Source organism: Triturus cristatus, chromosome 2_1 (genome assembly GCF_964204655.1).
Source record: "Triturus cristatus chromosome 2_1, aTriCri1.1, whole genome shotgun sequence".
In the NCBI taxonomy this organism is placed as follows: domain Eukaryota; kingdom Metazoa; phylum Chordata; class Amphibia; order Caudata; family Salamandridae; genus Triturus; species Triturus cristatus.
In genome coordinates, this window is record NC_140581.1 from 1134030947 (window position 1) to 1134049939 (window position 18993).

The following is an 18993-nucleotide window of genomic DNA, read 5'->3' on the forward strand; positions in this document are numbered from 1 at the left end:
GTTGGCCTGGTATATGCTGTCCACTAATTAAAGTAGACACCTTGCACCAGTCCAAACGACCCTTATGATGTATGAGGTCAAAGATAACCTTTAGAAAGCTATGCTAGTGTAGCTGTGGAGAGTAGCCTTCAGGCTTATCTTGAAGGAATGTAAAGCAGCTTGTTTGACCAGAATATCTCCTTTAGTATTAAGTAAATGAAAGGAGAACCACACAGTAGTTATAAAAATATGTATTTATTTATATAACACTCTCTAGTATCCTCTACACGAGGATACAACACAAAGCACACAATCCTTTAGCAAAGAAACAGTCGTAAGTAGCACAATAAACAGTGGGCTCCAGGGGGAGACCAAACCATATACTAAAATAGTGGTATAAGAATCACGACTGGAGTCGAGACAGTGTCTAGATCACGTAGAAACCCAAGAAACCACCCAAGGTGAGCAGAAAGGGACCCCACGGAGAACAGGTGCAGTGTGTTCACACGACCGCAGGCTCCGTACAATTCTATGGGGAAGTCGCGGTTACAATTTAAAGTTTAAGGACCCTTCTCTGTGGTCTTCGAGGAAACCCTTTGGAACTTAGGAGGTTGGAGAGCCACCCCACCCGTGGATACCGTAGTACCGGAGTTACCTATCCCAGAGGAGCCGGGTGCATAGGCCTGGAGTGGTTTCGGAATCCGCCATTGTTCTCAATGGAGGGCTGCGAAGAAGAGCTGCTGCCGGGGAGGAATAAAGTCTCCATAGGAATTAAAGGGTGGATTCGTGATGGAAGGAACCTGAAAGCAGAGGGGACAGAGTCTGGGTCACTTTGGGGTGACCAGGGTCTCGGTAGACGAATGCTCACCGCTGTCGGGTGCTTTAGGTGCTAAGAAGGGATGCTTGAGTCTGCAGCCTCGAGGTCCAGGAAATGTCAAGGACGACCAGGAACGGGATGCGAGCTGTCCCACGAAGGTTGTTGAGTGCTGAGGGGTCACTGTCCGGCTGGAGCACCAACAAGCCTTGGCAACAGCAACCATACAGGAAGGTCAAGCAGCTTACGGTGTGGACCAGCAAGGTCCAGAGGACTCACCAAGCAATGGGAAGTCAAGGCTCATCTGGAGCAACCAAGAAAGCCCAATAGAAATCAAGATGACCCTTAAGAGGACCCACAGGTCGAATGACCAGGAGTCGCAATGGGACGTCGAGCAAGATCACAAAGTACCAACCCACGGAGCACTCGGTGCGAGGAGGCCGGAGTTCTTTAGTGGAAATACTGCTCAGGGTCAGGACTATACGGAGTCCAGTGCACAAACTCGGGAATCGGCAACACGCATATGCAGTTGCAAAAGTACGCGGTACACATGGGTTTGGGTTATGCGGTCCCCACGAGGGATACTGGCCTCAAACTCGGTAAGCGGGCAGATCGACCTCAAGGAACTTCGGAACCCACCTCCTGTTTTGCTGGAGACTTTGGAGTCCGCAGGATCAGCAGACCGGTCAGTTGCGTTACGGTGCCTGCGAATGCAGGGGAGTGACTGCTTCACCACAAGGGAGATTCTTCAGTTGTCCTTAGTGCACCACAGGTCCTGCACAGAGCCTGTATGGAGCAAGGACACAGACAATGCTTTGGACGGAGAGGGAGACGAAGTCGGGCCCAGTTGAAGTCCAGCGAAGTCCAGAGTGTTCTGACGGTCGAATGTCAGTGGTTTCTTGTTGCAGAATCTTGTCCACATAAAATATAGAGTCTTACAGTCAGGTAAGCCCTTATGTACCCACGGGAGAGGGTTGGACAGATTCAGGGGACCCTCCTAGGGGAGGGTCAGGACAGAGGGGATGTTACTCCCATGTTCTTTGTCCAGTTTCACGCCAGAGCAGGAGCCAACAGCTCCCAGAACTAGTTTGAGCTCGACCATGCACAGGGACACCAAATGTGCCCCAGGTGTAGATTTTCAGGCACTTTGGATGTGCACCCACACAGCTCCAATACACTAAATTCTGTTTGGGAGGTGGTTACATCTCCCTGTGACAGGATGCCTATTGTGCCGCCTTCCTCTGCTCGAGCTAGGCTCTACAACAAACAAATGATGGACGGAATGCTGACAATGCAGACATTCTCCCCCAGTCAAGAGATCTGGGTTAAATCCATCGTTCTTTTGCCCACTACACCACCCCAGTTTAGACATGGCCATATGCAAATCAGTCTTGACCCTGTGCCTCATGGGAACAGTCCAGCCCGAACTGCCAAGCCATGTCTTCCCTGGACCGGAATCAAGCATCCTAGGACCGGTTTCTGGCTATCAGCCGTCATCAGCCAGGATAGCTTGACTCCAGTGGCGTAGTGAGCACGGGTCCCACGTCTGGGAATACCCATCCCACTTAGGGCGAAAAGCGTTACAACAAACAAATGATGGACGGAATGCTGACAATGCAGACATTCTCCCCCAGTCAAGAGATCTGGGTTAAATCCATCGTTCTTTTGCCCACTACACCACCCCAGTTTAGACATGGCCATATGCAAATCAGTCTTGACCCTGTGCCTCATGGGAACAGTCCAGCCCGAACTGCCAAGCCATGTCTTCCCTGGACCGGAATCAAGCATCCTAGGACCGGTTTCTGGCTATCAGCCGTCATCAGCCAGGATAGCTTGACTCCAGTGGCGTAGTGAGCACGGGTCCCACGTCTGGGAATACCCATCCCACTTAGGGCGAAAAGCGTTACAACAAACAAATGATGGACGGAATGCTGACAATGCAGACATTCTCCCCCAGTCAAGAGATCTGGGTTAAATCCATCGTTCTTTTGCCCACTACACCACCCCAGTTTAGACATGGCCATATGTAAATCAGTCTTGACCCTGTGCCTCATGGGATCAGTCCAGCCCGAACTGCCAAGCCATGTCTTCCCTGGACCGGAATCAAGCATCCTAGGACCGGTTTCTGGCTATCAGCCGTCATCAGCCAGGATGGCTTGACTCCAGTGGCGTAGTGAGCACGGGTCCCACGTCTGGGAATACCCATCCCACTTATGGCGAAAAGCGTTACAACAAACAAATGATGGACGGAATGCTGACAATGCAGACATTCTCCCCCAGTCAAGAGATCTGGGTTAAATCCATCGTTCTTTTGCCCACTACACCACCCCAGTTTAGACATGGCCATATGCAAATCAGTCTTGACCCTGTGCCTCATGGGAACAGTCCAGCCCGAACTGCCAAGCCATGTCTTCCCTGGACCGGAATCAAGCATCCTAGGACCGGTTTCTGGCTATCAGCCGTCATCAGCCAGGATAGCTTGACTCCAGTGGCGTAGTGAGCACGGGTCCCACGTCTGGGAATACCCATCCCACTTAGGGCGAAAAGCGTTACAACAAACAAATGATGGACGGAATGCTGACAATGCAGACATTCTCCCCCAGTCAAGAGATCTGGGTTAAATCCATCGTTCTTTTGCCCACTACACCACCCCAGTTTAGACATGGCCATATGCAAATCAGTCTTGACCCTGTGCCTCATGGGAACAGTCCAGCCCGAACTGCCAAGCCATGTCTTCCCTGGACCGGAATCAAGCATCCTAGGACCGGTTTCTGGCTATCAGCCGTCATCAGCCAGGATAGCTTGACTCCAGTGGCGTAGTGAGCACGGGTCCCACGTCTGGGAATACCCATCCCACTTAGGGCGAAAAGCGTTACAACAAACAAATGATGGACGGAATGCTGACAATGCAGACATTCTCCCCCAGTCAAGAGATCTGGGTTAAATCCATCATTCTTTTGCCCACTACACCACCCCAGTTTAGACATGGCCATATGCAAATCAGTCTTGACCCTGTGCCTCATGGGAACAGTCCAGCCCGAACTGCCAAGCCATGTCTTCCCTGGACCGGGATCAAGCATCCTAGGACCGGTTTCTGGCTATCAGCCGTCATCAGCCAGGATAGCTTGACTCCAGTGGCGTAGTGAGCACGGGTCCCACGTCTGGGAATACCCATCCCACTTAGGGCGAAAAGCGTTACAACAAACAAATGATGGACGGAATGCTGACAATGCAGACATTCTCCCCCAGTCAAGAGATCTGGGTTAAATCCATCGTTCTTTTGCTCACTACACCACCCCAGTTTAGACATGGCCATATGCAAATCAGTCTTGACCCTGTGCCTCATGGGAACAGTCCAGCCCGAACTGCCAAGCCATGTCTGCTAGGCTCAGCAGCAGGAGGGCAATGTGTCTCAGGTCGGCAGCATACATTTTGTGCTGACCGGGTCGAGAAGGCTGGCACTGGAAAGACCAGTGACCCCACGAAACTCGCTTCAGAAGGGTACGTCTGGTTGAGTCACAGACAACCCAGGAGAATGGTCTCCGAAGGCTGCAGAGGGGCTCTGCTCTTGCAGGGGCCCCCTTCTCATGTAAAACCCAGCACCCTGCCTTCAGGATTATTAATATACAATGCCCAGCCGGACATTGAAGTTTAATGATCCAAAGAAAGGATAATATAAGCATACGTGTGAATATCGAGTGGATCACAGTCCTGCGTCCTTCAACACTTAACACAATTACATACAGTGACACAAAAAAACGACATTTATCAGGCTGAAAAGAGAAGCTTATTGCCGATAGCAATTACAAAGGCAAGCTTTCAGGGCGGTACAATGACATGCACAATTTTTAACATATGTGTTTAACATGCATGTTTGTACATAGGGTCGACGACGTTTCGATCTATCTAAGCAATACATAGATCATCATCAGGACTAGAGATAACGAAGCCTGAGAATACAATTCCTCGGTAGTAGGCGCACAGAATCGTCGCTAACAATTGAGAGGGACCCAGATGGGGTTGTGGTAAGGAGGGCAACCGGCCAGGGACCGGATAATCATTGGCGGGCAACCGCTGGAACACTTGTTCGTAACGGCGTGCAGGAAGGGGGTTGAACGGAGCTGCAATCGCACCCTGCGATCGTGCAGCCACTATATTTCTGGCGTATCTTGGATATCCATACCGCCCTGCACGCCGTTACGAACAAGTGTTCCAGCGGTTGCCCGCCAATGATTATCCGGTCCCTGGCCGGTTGCCCTCCTTACCACAACCCCATCTGGGTCCCTCTCAATTGTTAGCGACGATTCTGTGCGCCTACTACCGAGGAATTGTATTCTCAGGCTTGGTTAGCTCTAGTCCTGATGATGATCTATGTATTGCTTAGATAGATCGAAACGTCGTCGACCCTATGTACAAACATGCATGTTAAACACATATGTTAAAAATTGTGCATGTCATTGTACCGCCCTGAAAGCTTGCCTTTGTAATTGCTATCGGCAATAAGCTTCTCTTTTCAGCCTGATAAATGTCGTTTTTTTGTGTCACTGTATGTAATTGTGTTACGTGTTGAAGGACGCAGGACTGTGCTCCACTCGATATTCACACGTATGCTTATATTATCCTTTCTTTGGATCATTAAACTTCAATGTCCGGCTGGGCATTGTATAATAATATAGAGCCGATTCTGGTCTATATTTCTCTTTTGTTGAATTGGTTTTGAAGGACCTATTGTTTTTCAAATTAGTAAGTACCCTAGGTCCTTCCTACCTTACGGGTTTCCCCTTGTTAAGTATAAATTCAGGATTTTTAAGGCCTGCTATAGGGGTGACTTATAAGTTTTAAGTGTAGTGACCTATAGATATAGTAAACCTATATCTAGAGTAAGTGGTGCAAGCACCAGCTTACACAGGCTGCAATGGCAGGCCTGTAGTTCCATTTTGCATGGCCTCTCATGGGTGGCATAATACATGCTTCAGCCCAGGGAAGCCTCTGGGGTACCTATGCCCTGGGTACATGTGTACCATATACTAGGGACTTATAAGGGTACCCCAGTATCCAATCTGGAGTGTACCAAAGTACATGGCATAATGTTTCAAGGACAAAGCAGATATACTGGGGTCCTGATTAACAGGATCCCAGTCAGACTAGTCAAAACAGTGTTACATCAAGCAAAAAGTGGGGGTAACCATAAGAAGCAGATCCTACTTTCCTACATTTTCTGCATCTAATTTTGACATATTAATTTTCCCCTTAATTCTCTGCTCTGCCAGTCTGATTCCTAGTGCATTACTTAAATTGTGTTATAGAACTCATTTGGATTCATTCTGAACACACTTCATTTACTCACGAAGAGAGTAAGATTCAGATAGGCAAGTAATTGGGCGGACAGAAACTTGATAGTGCCGGCTTACTCAGTTGCTAATAGTATTATAAACAGTGAACCCAGTAAATACTATGGGCATTATCCTTCCTTGTCACCCCTAAATTGTGTGGGCCTGTAACTCTTAACCAGGGCTATAACTAGTATTATTAAATAGCTCATCAGTCAGTAATGAAGTCACTATCTGTTGTATGTCAATTTCACTGTCTGTTGTATGTCGATTTCACATCAGATGGTGCCAACAACAACAAGCAGTTGATAGCAGCCGTGAAACCTCATTTTCATTTGAATGTGTTAGTAGTGTTAGGCTTTTGGATATTGGTGGGACGCTGCCTATGAAACTTCATTCTAGGGTTTTCAGGGCATCTTTCATATGTCTTTTATCCAAGGATGGGCTTTACACACCTGACTGGAGCATGAACCTTGTGAGCTTTACATGAGGAGGTGAGAGTAAGGCAGTAATCCTCCTCGTTTAAATGTGTGCCTAATTTCTTGCTAATGGGTAACAGATTAATTTAGGCATTGAATATATAAATGAGAGATGTAAATGACCTGCAGGTCATAGTGAAAGAGCTGTGTCTTTAGTTACCCTGCAAAATTGTAAGACAGAGTTTTTCCTGGAGTGCCTTCCAAAGAATGTGCAGGGACTGATCACCAAAGCATCTCTCTTCGTGGTCAGGTAGCTATAGGGTTCTGTGTAGTTGGTCTGAGAGTCTTGGCTGAAATGTACGACCTGATCATTTTAGTTAAATAAACAGACGAGCGCCCATGGAACACCTTGTGAACTAGACGCCATTTTTTAATTGAACACACTTACCTGTTCGATGCCAGTGTAGAGCGTTTTAGGCAGGGGTAGTCATGCCACTTTAGATGAAAGGTGTTCTGGGTCGCAAGAATCTCAGCTCTTTGGAGCTTTGTGATGCCTGATTTTTGTAATCTCAGTTTTAGTCCAATACAGAGTACTGTAGGACTTATAACGGGTTATGAAGCAGAAAAAGCATTCCAGTTAGGAGTTGTAGATGGTGAGAAACTCTATTGATGGTTACATAAATGTGAGTAGCGAAGGAAACCTTGTAGTTAAAGAGCACGTCCATTTTGCTAACTTTATGCATTAGTATTGCGGCGAAGATCAGACCAGGGTCAGACCCATTGACTACTTTGCCTCAGAATCTTATGCAAGCCGCCTTTCTTGGAGTTTGCTTCTCTTAACCCAAACAGCAGGTGCCAAGGGGCACTTTTTAGGTTTCTGCTACACAGCGCATGCACTGTCTCTTCAAGGTATGCTGTTTACAGTTAGTGGTCTGCAGCCGGCCCTCAGGCTTACCATTTGTTAGCTGCAACGTCAGTGTCATATCTTTCATTGCAGTAACGGAATGTTATTATCATTTTATTTTTAGTATTGCAGTTGCAACCAGGTTAGGTTTGGGCAGGGTGGGACTGGGCTCGTCTGACGATGAGGGAGGAGTAGTTGCTGCACCTTAAGTGTGCATGACGGTTTGGGCGGCCAAACCGCTATGTACACTTAGCATGTTCTCCACCGGCTGTAAGGCACAGCCTGGGTGGAGAACATGCACAGCCTCCCAGTCCCCCTCTGAGTGCCGAACAAGGCGTTCATACCAATCGCAACACTGCTGTAAAGCAGCGTCGTGATTGGTCAGGGGAGTCTGGGAGCCTGGATGCTTCCTTGTTCCTCCATCGGAGGAGAGGCGACGTCTGGCTACGGCGACCAGCGGGTACGTTTTTTTTAATTTATTTTTTTTATACCCCCACCATCCCCTGCCGTCTCACCACCATTCCATACCAGCCGCCACTGCAATAGCAAATGTCTTTAAAACGTGGTTTCCCATGTTGCTTCCCCCAACCCCCACACCCTCCATCTCAATAGCTGTTGTTGCTTCCCCTTTGCACTTGGAAGCAGGCGTAGTTGCAATGTTTTGCAGGCAGGACATGAGCTACAGCAAAATCGTACAGAACAGTATATAAAGCCCTAATCAGATTATTTTTTAAATGAGTGATTTGAAAACTAAGGCCCACTGTCCATGCACTCTGTGCAGTCTTCTGGCAACTTTTAAACATATTGCTGGTGTGGCTAAAAGACAATTAATAAGCATTGGCATTGCCAATAGGTCTCGCTTTTGGGAACTTATAAGTATTTAGTTATGCAGCACAATATCGTTGGTGCAACAACATCAACTGTTGCATGGCTAAACACTTATAAGGTACAAGGTTTAGCCATGCAACAGCTGATGTTGTTGCACAAAGGATGTTGTGCTGCAAAACTAAATACTTATAAGGTCACAAAAGCGAGACCTATTGGCTATGCCAATGCTTGTTGAATACAGCCGTTGAAATAAACTTTTCAGTAACTTGTGGCCCTTTACTCTTTTGGACTTTACTCTCCTACCAGCCAAAAGCCAGTACAATTTGACTTGTAGTTTATATTAAATCATGAAATACTTCGAAAACAAAACAAAAAGATGTACCTCTTACATATCCAACTAAATTGTTGAATTTCTGCTAGACAGTGACATCAGTGACATTATTTTTGTTTTAAAAGTCCTGATAAAGAATGACAAACTGAGATTAGAGGTCAAAACATTTAAACTCTTGCTAATTTATACTTCGAGTATGACTATAGAGATAGGAGTCCTCTAAAAGTGAGCTATTTTGTGTTCTGCTGTATAATTTGATTAATATAATATTATTTAATATCAGTGTAGCTTGGGACTCTATATCCTAAACATAGCATCGTTTTCTGGTATTCTGCAATATAAAATGTCTTGATATGCATGAATCAATTTCTTGCCATTATAAACAACTAACTGTTTTTGATTATTTGGTTTAAGGGTGAATGCCTTAAATGAGGTTAACTTAAACATGGGTGAGATACTTGTCTGAGAGACTAGACTCAAAACTATTGAGCAGCCCACATCGGACTGATGTCATCGGTTAATTATAAGTTACAGCAGGGCTTTAAGTGGTATGTAACAACTGTGGGTCTCTAGGGCGTGGCTGATGAATTTAAGGGCGTGGCTTAAAAACACCTAACCTAAAAGTCTGTGCTCATCATAGTGTGCCGCCCGTCTGGTATTTGCTGTTTCTGTCATTGCATCCATATATATAATACAACAAAAAGCACAACACCTTCAACAAGCCAGGACTGTTGGCTTTGCCAACGGTTGTTAGTTGCATAAGATAAATAAGCAACAACTATGACTTCGTTCGGTGTATATAATATTGAAAAATGCTTCAGTGCTGAAATGATGAGACTGTGAAAGAACTGTAACAAGTCTGGTATAGTAGACATGTCCATAACATAACCCCAGAAAGGCAAGCGTTCCGGACTAGCCGATCGGTCTGCACATTAGCACACTGCATGTAGAGTAGTCCTTTACTGCCCGTGATCACTCTATCTCACCCCAGATTAAGTGTTTACCCCCAGAATGCTGTCTTCAATGACCTTTCAAGTCAACGAGATGGGCAATCCAAGGGCGGAATATTGAAAAGGTTAGCGGCACATGCAAATCTGTAATTGACAGATCATGTGACTCGCGGAGAGATTAGCGGCAGAAATAACCTTAAGAGCCTCATTAGTGTGGAGAGAGGAAAGGGGGGCAAACGGGAGAAGGGAGAGAAGCAGACTGCATACGGTAGGGCTTGTCCCCAAAGTGGCTTAGGGTGTGCTAACCAGAGCTCGAGTGCCTCTCTCGCCCCCACGCACAAGCACGGGCCCTCATTGGTATGCGACATTTATTAGCTGCTATAAGCAGCTTCTGAGTACACATCAGCACCGGAAGATCCTGTATACTAATGCTGCACGCGCAAGAGGCGGGCTGAGAGTACTCTGTTTCTGTGTGTGTGCGCTTAATGAGCATGAAGAGGAAAGCCATATGGCATCTCTGCACGTAAGCGCGCGCCCGCGCACATGCACGCAACCTGTAGGCCGACCTGGTAGCATTTTTTGAGCCCTCACTAAAAGTCTCACCAGACCAGCGCATGCGCTGGGTCAGGCGAGACCTAAAAAGCAGGAAGCAGCTTGATTTGTCAATTAGAGCCCATGGCATTATGGGCATGCAAATAAACCCTGGACCGACTTTCTCAACACTGCAGTTACGGACAAGTAAGAAATGAAACTGATATGCAGTGAAACTGAATTTTGTCGAAATTACAGTTGTTTGCCAGGAGCAACACACATTTTAATAATAAAATACCTACATTTAAAATGGCTCCCAAGCATTTGAAACTGAATATTTGGGGTTTTCTACATGTACCTGCAATGGGATAAATGTGTCCTGGGTCGGGATATATTTGTTTTCACTTTTCAAAATAAATTGCCTACTCAAGTATTGATAATAGACAGTAATGTGCACTTTATCATAATATTGCTCCCATTTCCTTGTGGCACCACTGCCCCTCGCCCTTCATCACACTACTTCTCCTCCTTAATGGCACTGCTTCTCCCTTTTCCTCCACTTGCTACTGCTCTCCTTCTTCATCTGTCACTTTCCACGCCACTCCAATCTACTTCTACTCCACCCATTTCAATCTGCCCCAGTCTACAACACTCAATCCACCCCACTCCAGTCTATTCCACTCCAGTCTATTCCACTCCAGTCTATTCCACTCCAATCTATTCCACTCCAATCTATTCCACTCCAATCTACCCCACTCCAATCTATTCCACTCCAATCTACCCCACTAAAATCTACCCTACTAAAATCTACGCCACTATAATCTACCCACTCCAATCTACCTCAAAATATATCCTCACTCCATTCTACTCCACCGAAACCTACCCCACTCCACCCCAGTCTACCCCATCTACCCCACTCCAGTCCACCACAGTCTACCTTACTTCAGTCTACACCTCACCACCCCACTCTAAACTACCCATCTCTACCTCACTCCAAACTACCCTATTCCAGTGCACCCACATCTACCCTTCTCCAATCTATCCATATTCAATCTACCTCAAACAACCCTACCACAGTTTACCCCTCTCCAATGGACCCCAACCAATCTACCCCAGTCTGCCCCAACCCAATCTACCCTAATCTTTCCAAATGTGTCCCAATCCAGACCATTGCCCTCTAACCCACCTCCATTTTCCCTACCTTCGTTTAGCCTCCTCCCATCTTCCCCCAGCTACCGCACCCAATCTACCACATTCCTATCTACCCCACCCAAATCTAACGCAGCCTACCCACTCTAGTTTACCAATCAACCCCACCCAACCAAATCTACCTCACCCCAATCTAGCTCACCCAATATACCCCACCCCAATCTACCTCACCACACCTACCGCAATCTACCCCACTCCAATCCACTGCAACCTAGCCCACTCCTGTCTACCCCCAATCTACCCCACTCTAATATTCCCACCCCACCCTGCCCCAATGTAGCCAACCCAGTCAGCCTGCCTGCCCACCCCAATCTCTCCCACCCCAATCTCCCCCACCCCACCTCACCAACTGTACCTCAATCTACCTCAGTGCCATCTACCTCACCCCAGTCTACCCTACCCCACCCACTTTTAGCCATGCTGAACAGCAGCCACACTGGTGTACAACATGGCGTAAAGCATAGGCAAGACCACTTGGTTTTGCCAATGCTTGTTTCCATGTGTGAGTACACAGACGCTCTTTATTCACCAAATGAGTAGTGTACAACTGACTTTATCCTGGTATCATGAATTTTCTGCGCTTTGGTTTAAAAACCCCAACTGAAAGGAGTTTTTGAACCTTGTTTGCGCATGTAAATGAGTATTTTATGTAAAAAATAAGTGAGGTTCCAAATAGCAAATGTGTTATATTCTCAAGTGGTTTATTGTTTTCGAGTCTTCTACTGGAGAACAAACAACTCCTAGATCTAAATTGCATCCTTTAATTTCTAACTAACCTAAATTGTCTCTGCTGGTGCCCCTTACAGATTCAGCATATGTACCGCTGCGCTAGAGTTCAAGGGCTTGACACCAGTGAAGGACTACTACTCTTTGGCAAAGAGCATTTCTATGTGATTGATGGCTTCACTATGACAGCCAGCCGGGAGATCCGTGACATCGAGACACTGTCTCCAAAGTGAGTAACTATTTTCACTATTAGGTTTTCTCTCTTTTCAGATGCATTTAGTTAAGTGCCATTCTTCTTTGACAAAATCTTCCTTTAAAAAGCAGGCAGAAGTGGCATGCACCACTTACACTTTTAGACCCCGATAAAGCCACTGCTATACAAGTAATTTTTTGCTGTCACTAATAGTGTTTTACACTTTACCTCTGCTGTTTGAAATTGTATTGTGTGTTTAGTGAGCAGTAAGTCTGTCAATTGTAGTTGGTTTGAACTATAAATGTATTAGCTTCTACTACTGGGTCTCGTTCCCTTCTCATTTTGGACTGCCTTACGTGCACATTTTAACCACAAAATACTTCTTTGCAGATGGAGTATCCATATCTACGAACATATGGATCTGGAGTTGTCTTTCATGCTAATGAACCGATGTTACAGAAAAGTAACTCGGTCACTCCCCTACAAAATGTCTCACACAGCGCCATCTTTGTATTTGGTGTGGTGTTCCCATTTAGGAACATGTGCTTTACTACAGCATGATCATTTCTCTTTTCAGTTTATACCGATTTTACAGTGATTTATAATATTAATTCACTTAGACATAAATCCAACTCTGCAAGGCAAGTCATGATTTAAACATGTATTATACATTTTGTTTTTCCATTTTGGTGCATCTGCAAACATGAAGTTTAGTACATTCTTTAACTGAATATAAGGTGTTTGGGCCATGCTGGTGCCAGTCTCTAAATTGTGACCATTAGGCCAAGCATTTTTCGTTTCGCTTTTCCTCAAACATATTTATTTTATCAATGTTTAGCTTAGATTTTGTATTCCTTTTTTGATAACCACTTAGTTTTGTCAGAAAAAAGGCTGGCTTGTCTGGAAATTGTAGTACGTTAAGTTGTCCATTGCCTAATGTTCTGGTGATTTCGTACCCTTTTTAGGTCTCGCCTGAGACAGCGCTTTAGCGCTGCTCTCGCGAGAGCTTTTGTAAATGGGGGATCTGGAAGTGCAAACGAGTGCTTTCAGGCCTCCAAATACAGTGCATGTGCGCCGGCCGGGCGCGCGCACCATTTGGAGGCCTGAAAGCACTTGTTTGCTTTCACTTTTGCGGGCCGCACGGCCGCTTTGATGTGATCGCGATCGCGATCACTTTCACACAGTTCGTGTGCGCCGGGCGGGCGCACCATTTGGCAGCCTGCGTGCACATTTCGCGGGCGCTTTGATGTTCTCAGTGAGCCGCGCGGCCACTGCGAACATCAAAGCGCCCGCGAAATGTACACGCCATTTGCAACACCTCCCTTATCCCACTTCCTGCTTGTTTAATTCTCCCCTGCTTGTTTAATTCTCCCTCTAAACGGCGTTTCTAAAACTATTGTTCACAAATTAAATGGAGCGAGTACAATGTGGTCACACAAATGCGATATCGCTATTGAGCTCGGAGTTTGGCCTCAGTGGTGGGTGCCCTCGCGTGTCAGACACTGCCCTGTGGCACCCGCGTTCCTGTGTGACTTAGGTGCAGTAGGTTTAGTGGCACCAGCGTGTACCCCCCCAACCAACTAGAGATAACAGAGCCCACTGCCTTTCCTTGCACCATGACCTGGAGCCCTTGCTAGGCGCATGTGTCTGGCAAGAGCAACATAGGGAACACAACCTCCCATGAGGTGGTCTCAGAGGGAGCATCGCTTGTGCACACATAAAAGACATGGGCACAGGGGCTCACACATTACATACAGGGTCAACAAATACACGCGCACAAGGGCACCGGCACAACATGCAGACAAAACACGCACCCCATACAGAGCAGGGGTGAGGAGGCTTCAGAAGTTCGGAGGGGGCAAAAGCTTCCCGGGGGGCCTTTCAGACCAAGACCAATCTATTTCCGTGAGCTATGGGAGTCTCTGGCTCACCATCACATTCTGCGGTGGCATCATTTTGCGTTACACCACTGACTCAAAGACAACACAACTGACACATTCAACATGTGCACAGTACACAAACAACACACACAGGGCACACATTTAACGGACAGGAGTGAAGATTTGAATCCAACTAACTCGCATGAGTCGGATTTGTGTGATTTCTTTTGTGTATAAATATTATCCAAAAGCCTTAACTAAAGCCAGGATTCCACTGCACGCCCTCTCATTGACAGCGCGCAGAACAGCACAGCCATAATACACTTCGGAGGGGGTTCTTGTTTGACGCACTCTCAGCACTTTTAAATGTCGGGGCATTCATAGTGGAGGGCACAACACCTCGGGCACCTTCTATGTTTAACAAAGGAAGGGCCACTAGAAATCTGGGATTTCGCTGCCACACCGTTTCCCACAAAAGTGTTCATTTACCAAATAATTACTCATCTGCAGCTTAATCTGCAGACTTTCAGCAGCAAAAATATGTTGTTGATGAAACGGATCTTCGAACTGCAGATCACACCACTTCTCTGTAGGGAGCTCTAAACTCGCCTTCAGCCCATCCTATTTCCGTGCACGCATGAGCGGCTTCACAAAGAAAACAGAGGGGCTGTCCGGGGCTCACAATAAAACCGAAGCCTCCCCGGTAGATGGCGGGGGGCTCTTGCATTGTTTATGCGTGTTGCGCTGCTCTAATACCCTCCCATACAGCAAATGTATGATTTTTATGCTTGGAAAGTAAGCTGCTACTGAGAGTGGGAGTCTGTAGGGATTAATATGCTCGTATCCTCCCAATCCATATATGTATATGACGCTGAACCAGTAGCATCGAGGGAGTCTCGTGTCATGATATTTTGTCCCAATCTTTAAGATCGGTTGTTCACAAATCTTGCACATTGCCTGGACGGTTATTTTGCTGTTTACTTTCCTTTTGTGTGCATGAGTGAGGGGTCGTGGCCCAGCCCTTGAGAATATCCAGCCAGCAGCGGGGCTGGTTTACAGTTTATAAACAAGCATTTGCAATGCAATAGGTCTCGCATTTGCGAGAGTTTAAGCTATTAGTATTGAAATGGCAATGCCTTTTATTTATGTTTTTAAACCCAAAACATAAATAAAAGGCATTGTCATTTACAATGTCAATAGCTCATACTCGCGTGAATGCGAGACCTATTGCATTGCAAATGCTTGTTAGCTATCTGTTTCAAAAGATCTAACTACATTTAGCCGATAGATTATAGCCTTTGCAAATCTTCCAAGATCATTTAGATCCAGTTCAGTCCCTCTGGCAGGTCCAAATATTTGAAAGTTATTGTAAGTTCTCCCCGGTGAATTTTATCTCTGATATCTAAAGTGCTGCATAAACATAAAGAGGACAGTCTATTCTCCATCCCCATTTGACTCAAGGCACACTTGCAGTATCAAACTTAGCCTCCTGGTCTTTATGATCTAGACAAGCAGTTCTTAACCTGTGGTTCAGTGACCCCTAGGGTATGCAAAGCCTACTCGGGGCGGCAACTGTTAAAATGAAACCATGTTGGCAGAATAATAAAATGTATATAAATAAAGAAGCAAAGTGTAAAACTGTAAAATATAAAACATTCTGTAAATGTGAAGGAATGAAAAATTTCCTAGCTAACGAATTCTATTAAGGACTCGGAGGCGAGGATTATGCTATTCTTTCTTCACTTTATTGAATAGCAGCCACTTTAAAGTCAAAAACTACTATTCCCATGAACCATAGGGAATAACATCAAAACAATAGAGTGTACACAGATAGAATGTCTCATCCAGTGCACCAATCAGGAGTCCCCAGGTAGCTGATAGTGCTCTGTCCCTGACCATGCTTCCTCTTTCGTCGCTCGGACAGCCAGTAAATCCGATTCAGGAGTCTTGTTTTCCCTGGAAATTAAAAGAAAGCGTGAGCGACAGTAATGGCTAAGGTTTAGCCCTGAGGAGAGAAAACTTTGAAGCATGTATGTAATTATAATACAGCGAAATCATATCAAAACAACAGTACTAAAACAGCGTACTTACTCCAATACGAGGGAGTGAAAGTAGTCAACGAAGTTGTACCCTGGGTGGGACAATCCTCGCCTCCGAGTCCTTAATAGAATTGAAACTTTCCGTTACGTTAGCTAGGAAATATTTCATTCTATGTCAGGACCGGAGGCGAGGATTATGCTCGTTTAAAGCTTGCTCACAACCAAATGAGCCATGTCAACCACCGGTTTGAAGTAAAACCGTTTAAAGGTAGAGTCTGAAGACCAATCCGCAGCATTCAGAATGTCTTCCAGACGAGCTCCCAGGGTAAAAGCTTTAGAGGCCATAGCTCCTCTTGTAGAATGAGCACCAAACACTCGTACATCGATGCCTGCTTCTTGCATTATCCATTGCACCCAACAGGCAATCGTGGGGGAAGACACTGCCTTGTGGGGCTTTTTGAGCGCTATGAGCAACTGGCGTTGCCCAGGAGGCCTGAATTCCTCTGTCACCTCTTAGTAAGCTTTGAGACACGCAACAACACATAACTTCGGGGAGTCCGGAAAAGCGGGGTAGGAGACCGAAGTCGTACCGCACTTAGTGCGTCTACGAATGGTGATCGTTGCACCGGAGGGGGAGAACATTCTACCGGACACGTCCAGAGCCCTGACGTCCGAAACCCGTCTGCAGGAGATCAGACACAGTAGCATGGCTAGCTTCGCTGACAGTTCCTTCCTGGAGAGGAATCTATTCGGTTGGCAGGATTGGAATAGGTTCAACACCCTGTTGACATACCACAACTGAGAGTAACGAGGTTCCGGGGAAAGCGAGAGACGTATACCCCGAAGTAGACGACAAACTAAAGGATGTTCTCAAACAGGTGAACCATCAACTAAGGCATGACCAGCAGAAATTGCGGATCTGAAGGTATTGATGGTTCAGTAAGCGAGACCGTCCTCTGCTAGGGAGGCCAGAAAATTCAAGATGGCGGTCACATCAGCTGCCACGGGATTGATACTCTGTTGCAGACACCAACGACGCCACCTTCTCCAGGTGAACCAGGCCTGGGACCGCCCATCGTCCCCTGTAATCCGCCATGCCATGAGAGCCAGGGAGCCCTGCTCTATCAACGGGTGAGGACACCCGTCCGGATTGAGAAGAAGAGCTGGAAAGAGGGGGAGTAGGATTGGAGAATCCCAGGAAAGTTCCAGTAGAACCGGAAACCACACTTGAGACCTCCAGATCGGCGAAATGAGCACAATGCTCGATTCTTGGCGTCGAACCTGGGCGGAGACCCGAGTTATCATCGCAAACGGGGAAAAGGCATAGCCCATTTCGGACCACCAATCCTGGAGAAACGCATCCTTCTGCTCCGCCAGAGGATCTGGCCTCCAACTGTAGAACCGGGGAAGCTGGTGATCCCGGCGAGAGGCAAAGAGGTCCACCGAGAAGGGACCCCAAAGACTCTGGAGAACCGCAAATACTCCCGGGTGTAGTTTCCAGAGACTCAGATCGTGGAAGTGGCGCAAGTGAAAGTCTGCCACTTGGTTGTCCTGCCCGGGCAGGTTCTCCACCGTGAGGGAGATCTGACGATCCAGACAGTACTGCCAAAAGGTCGCAGCCAGGTCCGACAGAGCTCTCGAGCGAGTGCCTCCCAGATGATTGATATATCAGACAGCCGAGATATTGTCCATCTTGAGAAGGACGCATGAGTGAATCGAGTCCTTGGTCCAGCATTTGATCGCGAACGATCCTGCCAAAAGTTCCAGTCAGTTGATGTGTAATTGTTGCTCCGACGGAGAACACACAGCCCCCGTGGTGAAGTCGCCACACTTCGCACCCCAGCCGGATCTGCTCGCGTCGGACTCGATAATGATGTCTAGCGCGGACCCGAAAATGGCCCGACCATTCCAGGCTTCCATGTTGGAGAGCCACCACAGAAGCTCTGCCCTGGCTTTCGGTTTCAGACCCACTTTGTGGGAGTAACGGCCCTTGCGGCGGTGCGCCGCTTTGAGTCGTTGAAGTGCTCTGTAGTGGAGCGGACCTGGGAAGATAGCTTGAATGGAGGCCGAGAGAAGGCCCACCACCCGCACTAATTGTCTGAGGGAAATCTGAGTCAGGCATAAAGTCCTCCGAATCTCGTGGCAAATTCTTGTCATCTTACGAGCAAGAAGGCTGAGAGTAGACTCCACTGAATCTATTAAGAAACCAAGAAAAACTACCCTTTGGGACGGAACCAGAGTGGACTTGGTTTCGTTTATCACGAACCCTAGGTTCTGAAGAAGATCCACCGCGGTTTGCAGGTGACGAGAAAGGGTTCGAGGATCCTGCGCCATTAGCCGAATGTCGTCCAAATAGACAATGTGTCTCATGCCCGATGCCCGAGGCATTCTATCGCCGACCGCAAAACCTTGGTGAAACACCAGGGGGCGGAGGACAGGCCGAAAGGAAGGGTGGAGAACTTGTAAGTCTTGTTGCGCCAAGGAAACTACAGGAACCGGCGGTGAGCGGGATTGATGGGGATCGCTAAGTAAGCGTCCTTGAGGTCAAGGCGCGCCATCCAGTCGCCCGGACGGAGAATATTGCGAAGAAGATGGATCCCCTCCATCTTGAAGTGGCGGTAAACTAGCCACTCATTGAATTCGCGTAAATTTATGACTGGACGCTGGCTCCCATCCACTTTGTCTACGAGGAAGAGGTTGCTGAGGAAACCTCTGGGGTGCGGCAGGGTTTCTACTATCGCCCCTTTGTCTAGAAGGGAACGGACCTCCTGGTCGACCAGAACGGCGTCTGCCTCGGAAAAACAGAGTGGGCGGGGAGGAACGAGCTGCAAAGGAGTCCCCTGAAACTCTATGTGAAAGC

General features: G+C 47.1%; 1 protein-coding gene across 10 annotated transcripts in view; it reads left to right on the top strand.

Annotated features, from left to right (window-relative positions):
• Positions 1-18993, top strand: part of WDFY3 (WD repeat and FYVE domain containing 3) — a 1391721-nt gene that overhangs the window by 1038162 nt on the left and 334566 nt on the right. For all 10 annotated transcript variants that reach the window (XM_085636566.1, XM_085636564.1, XM_085636563.1 and 7 more), the window contains one exon: positions 12102-12250. In XM_085636566.1, the coding sequence (XP_085492692.1) occupies positions 12102-12250 (149 nt within the window). The remainder of the gene's footprint in view (positions 1-12101; positions 12251-18993) is intronic.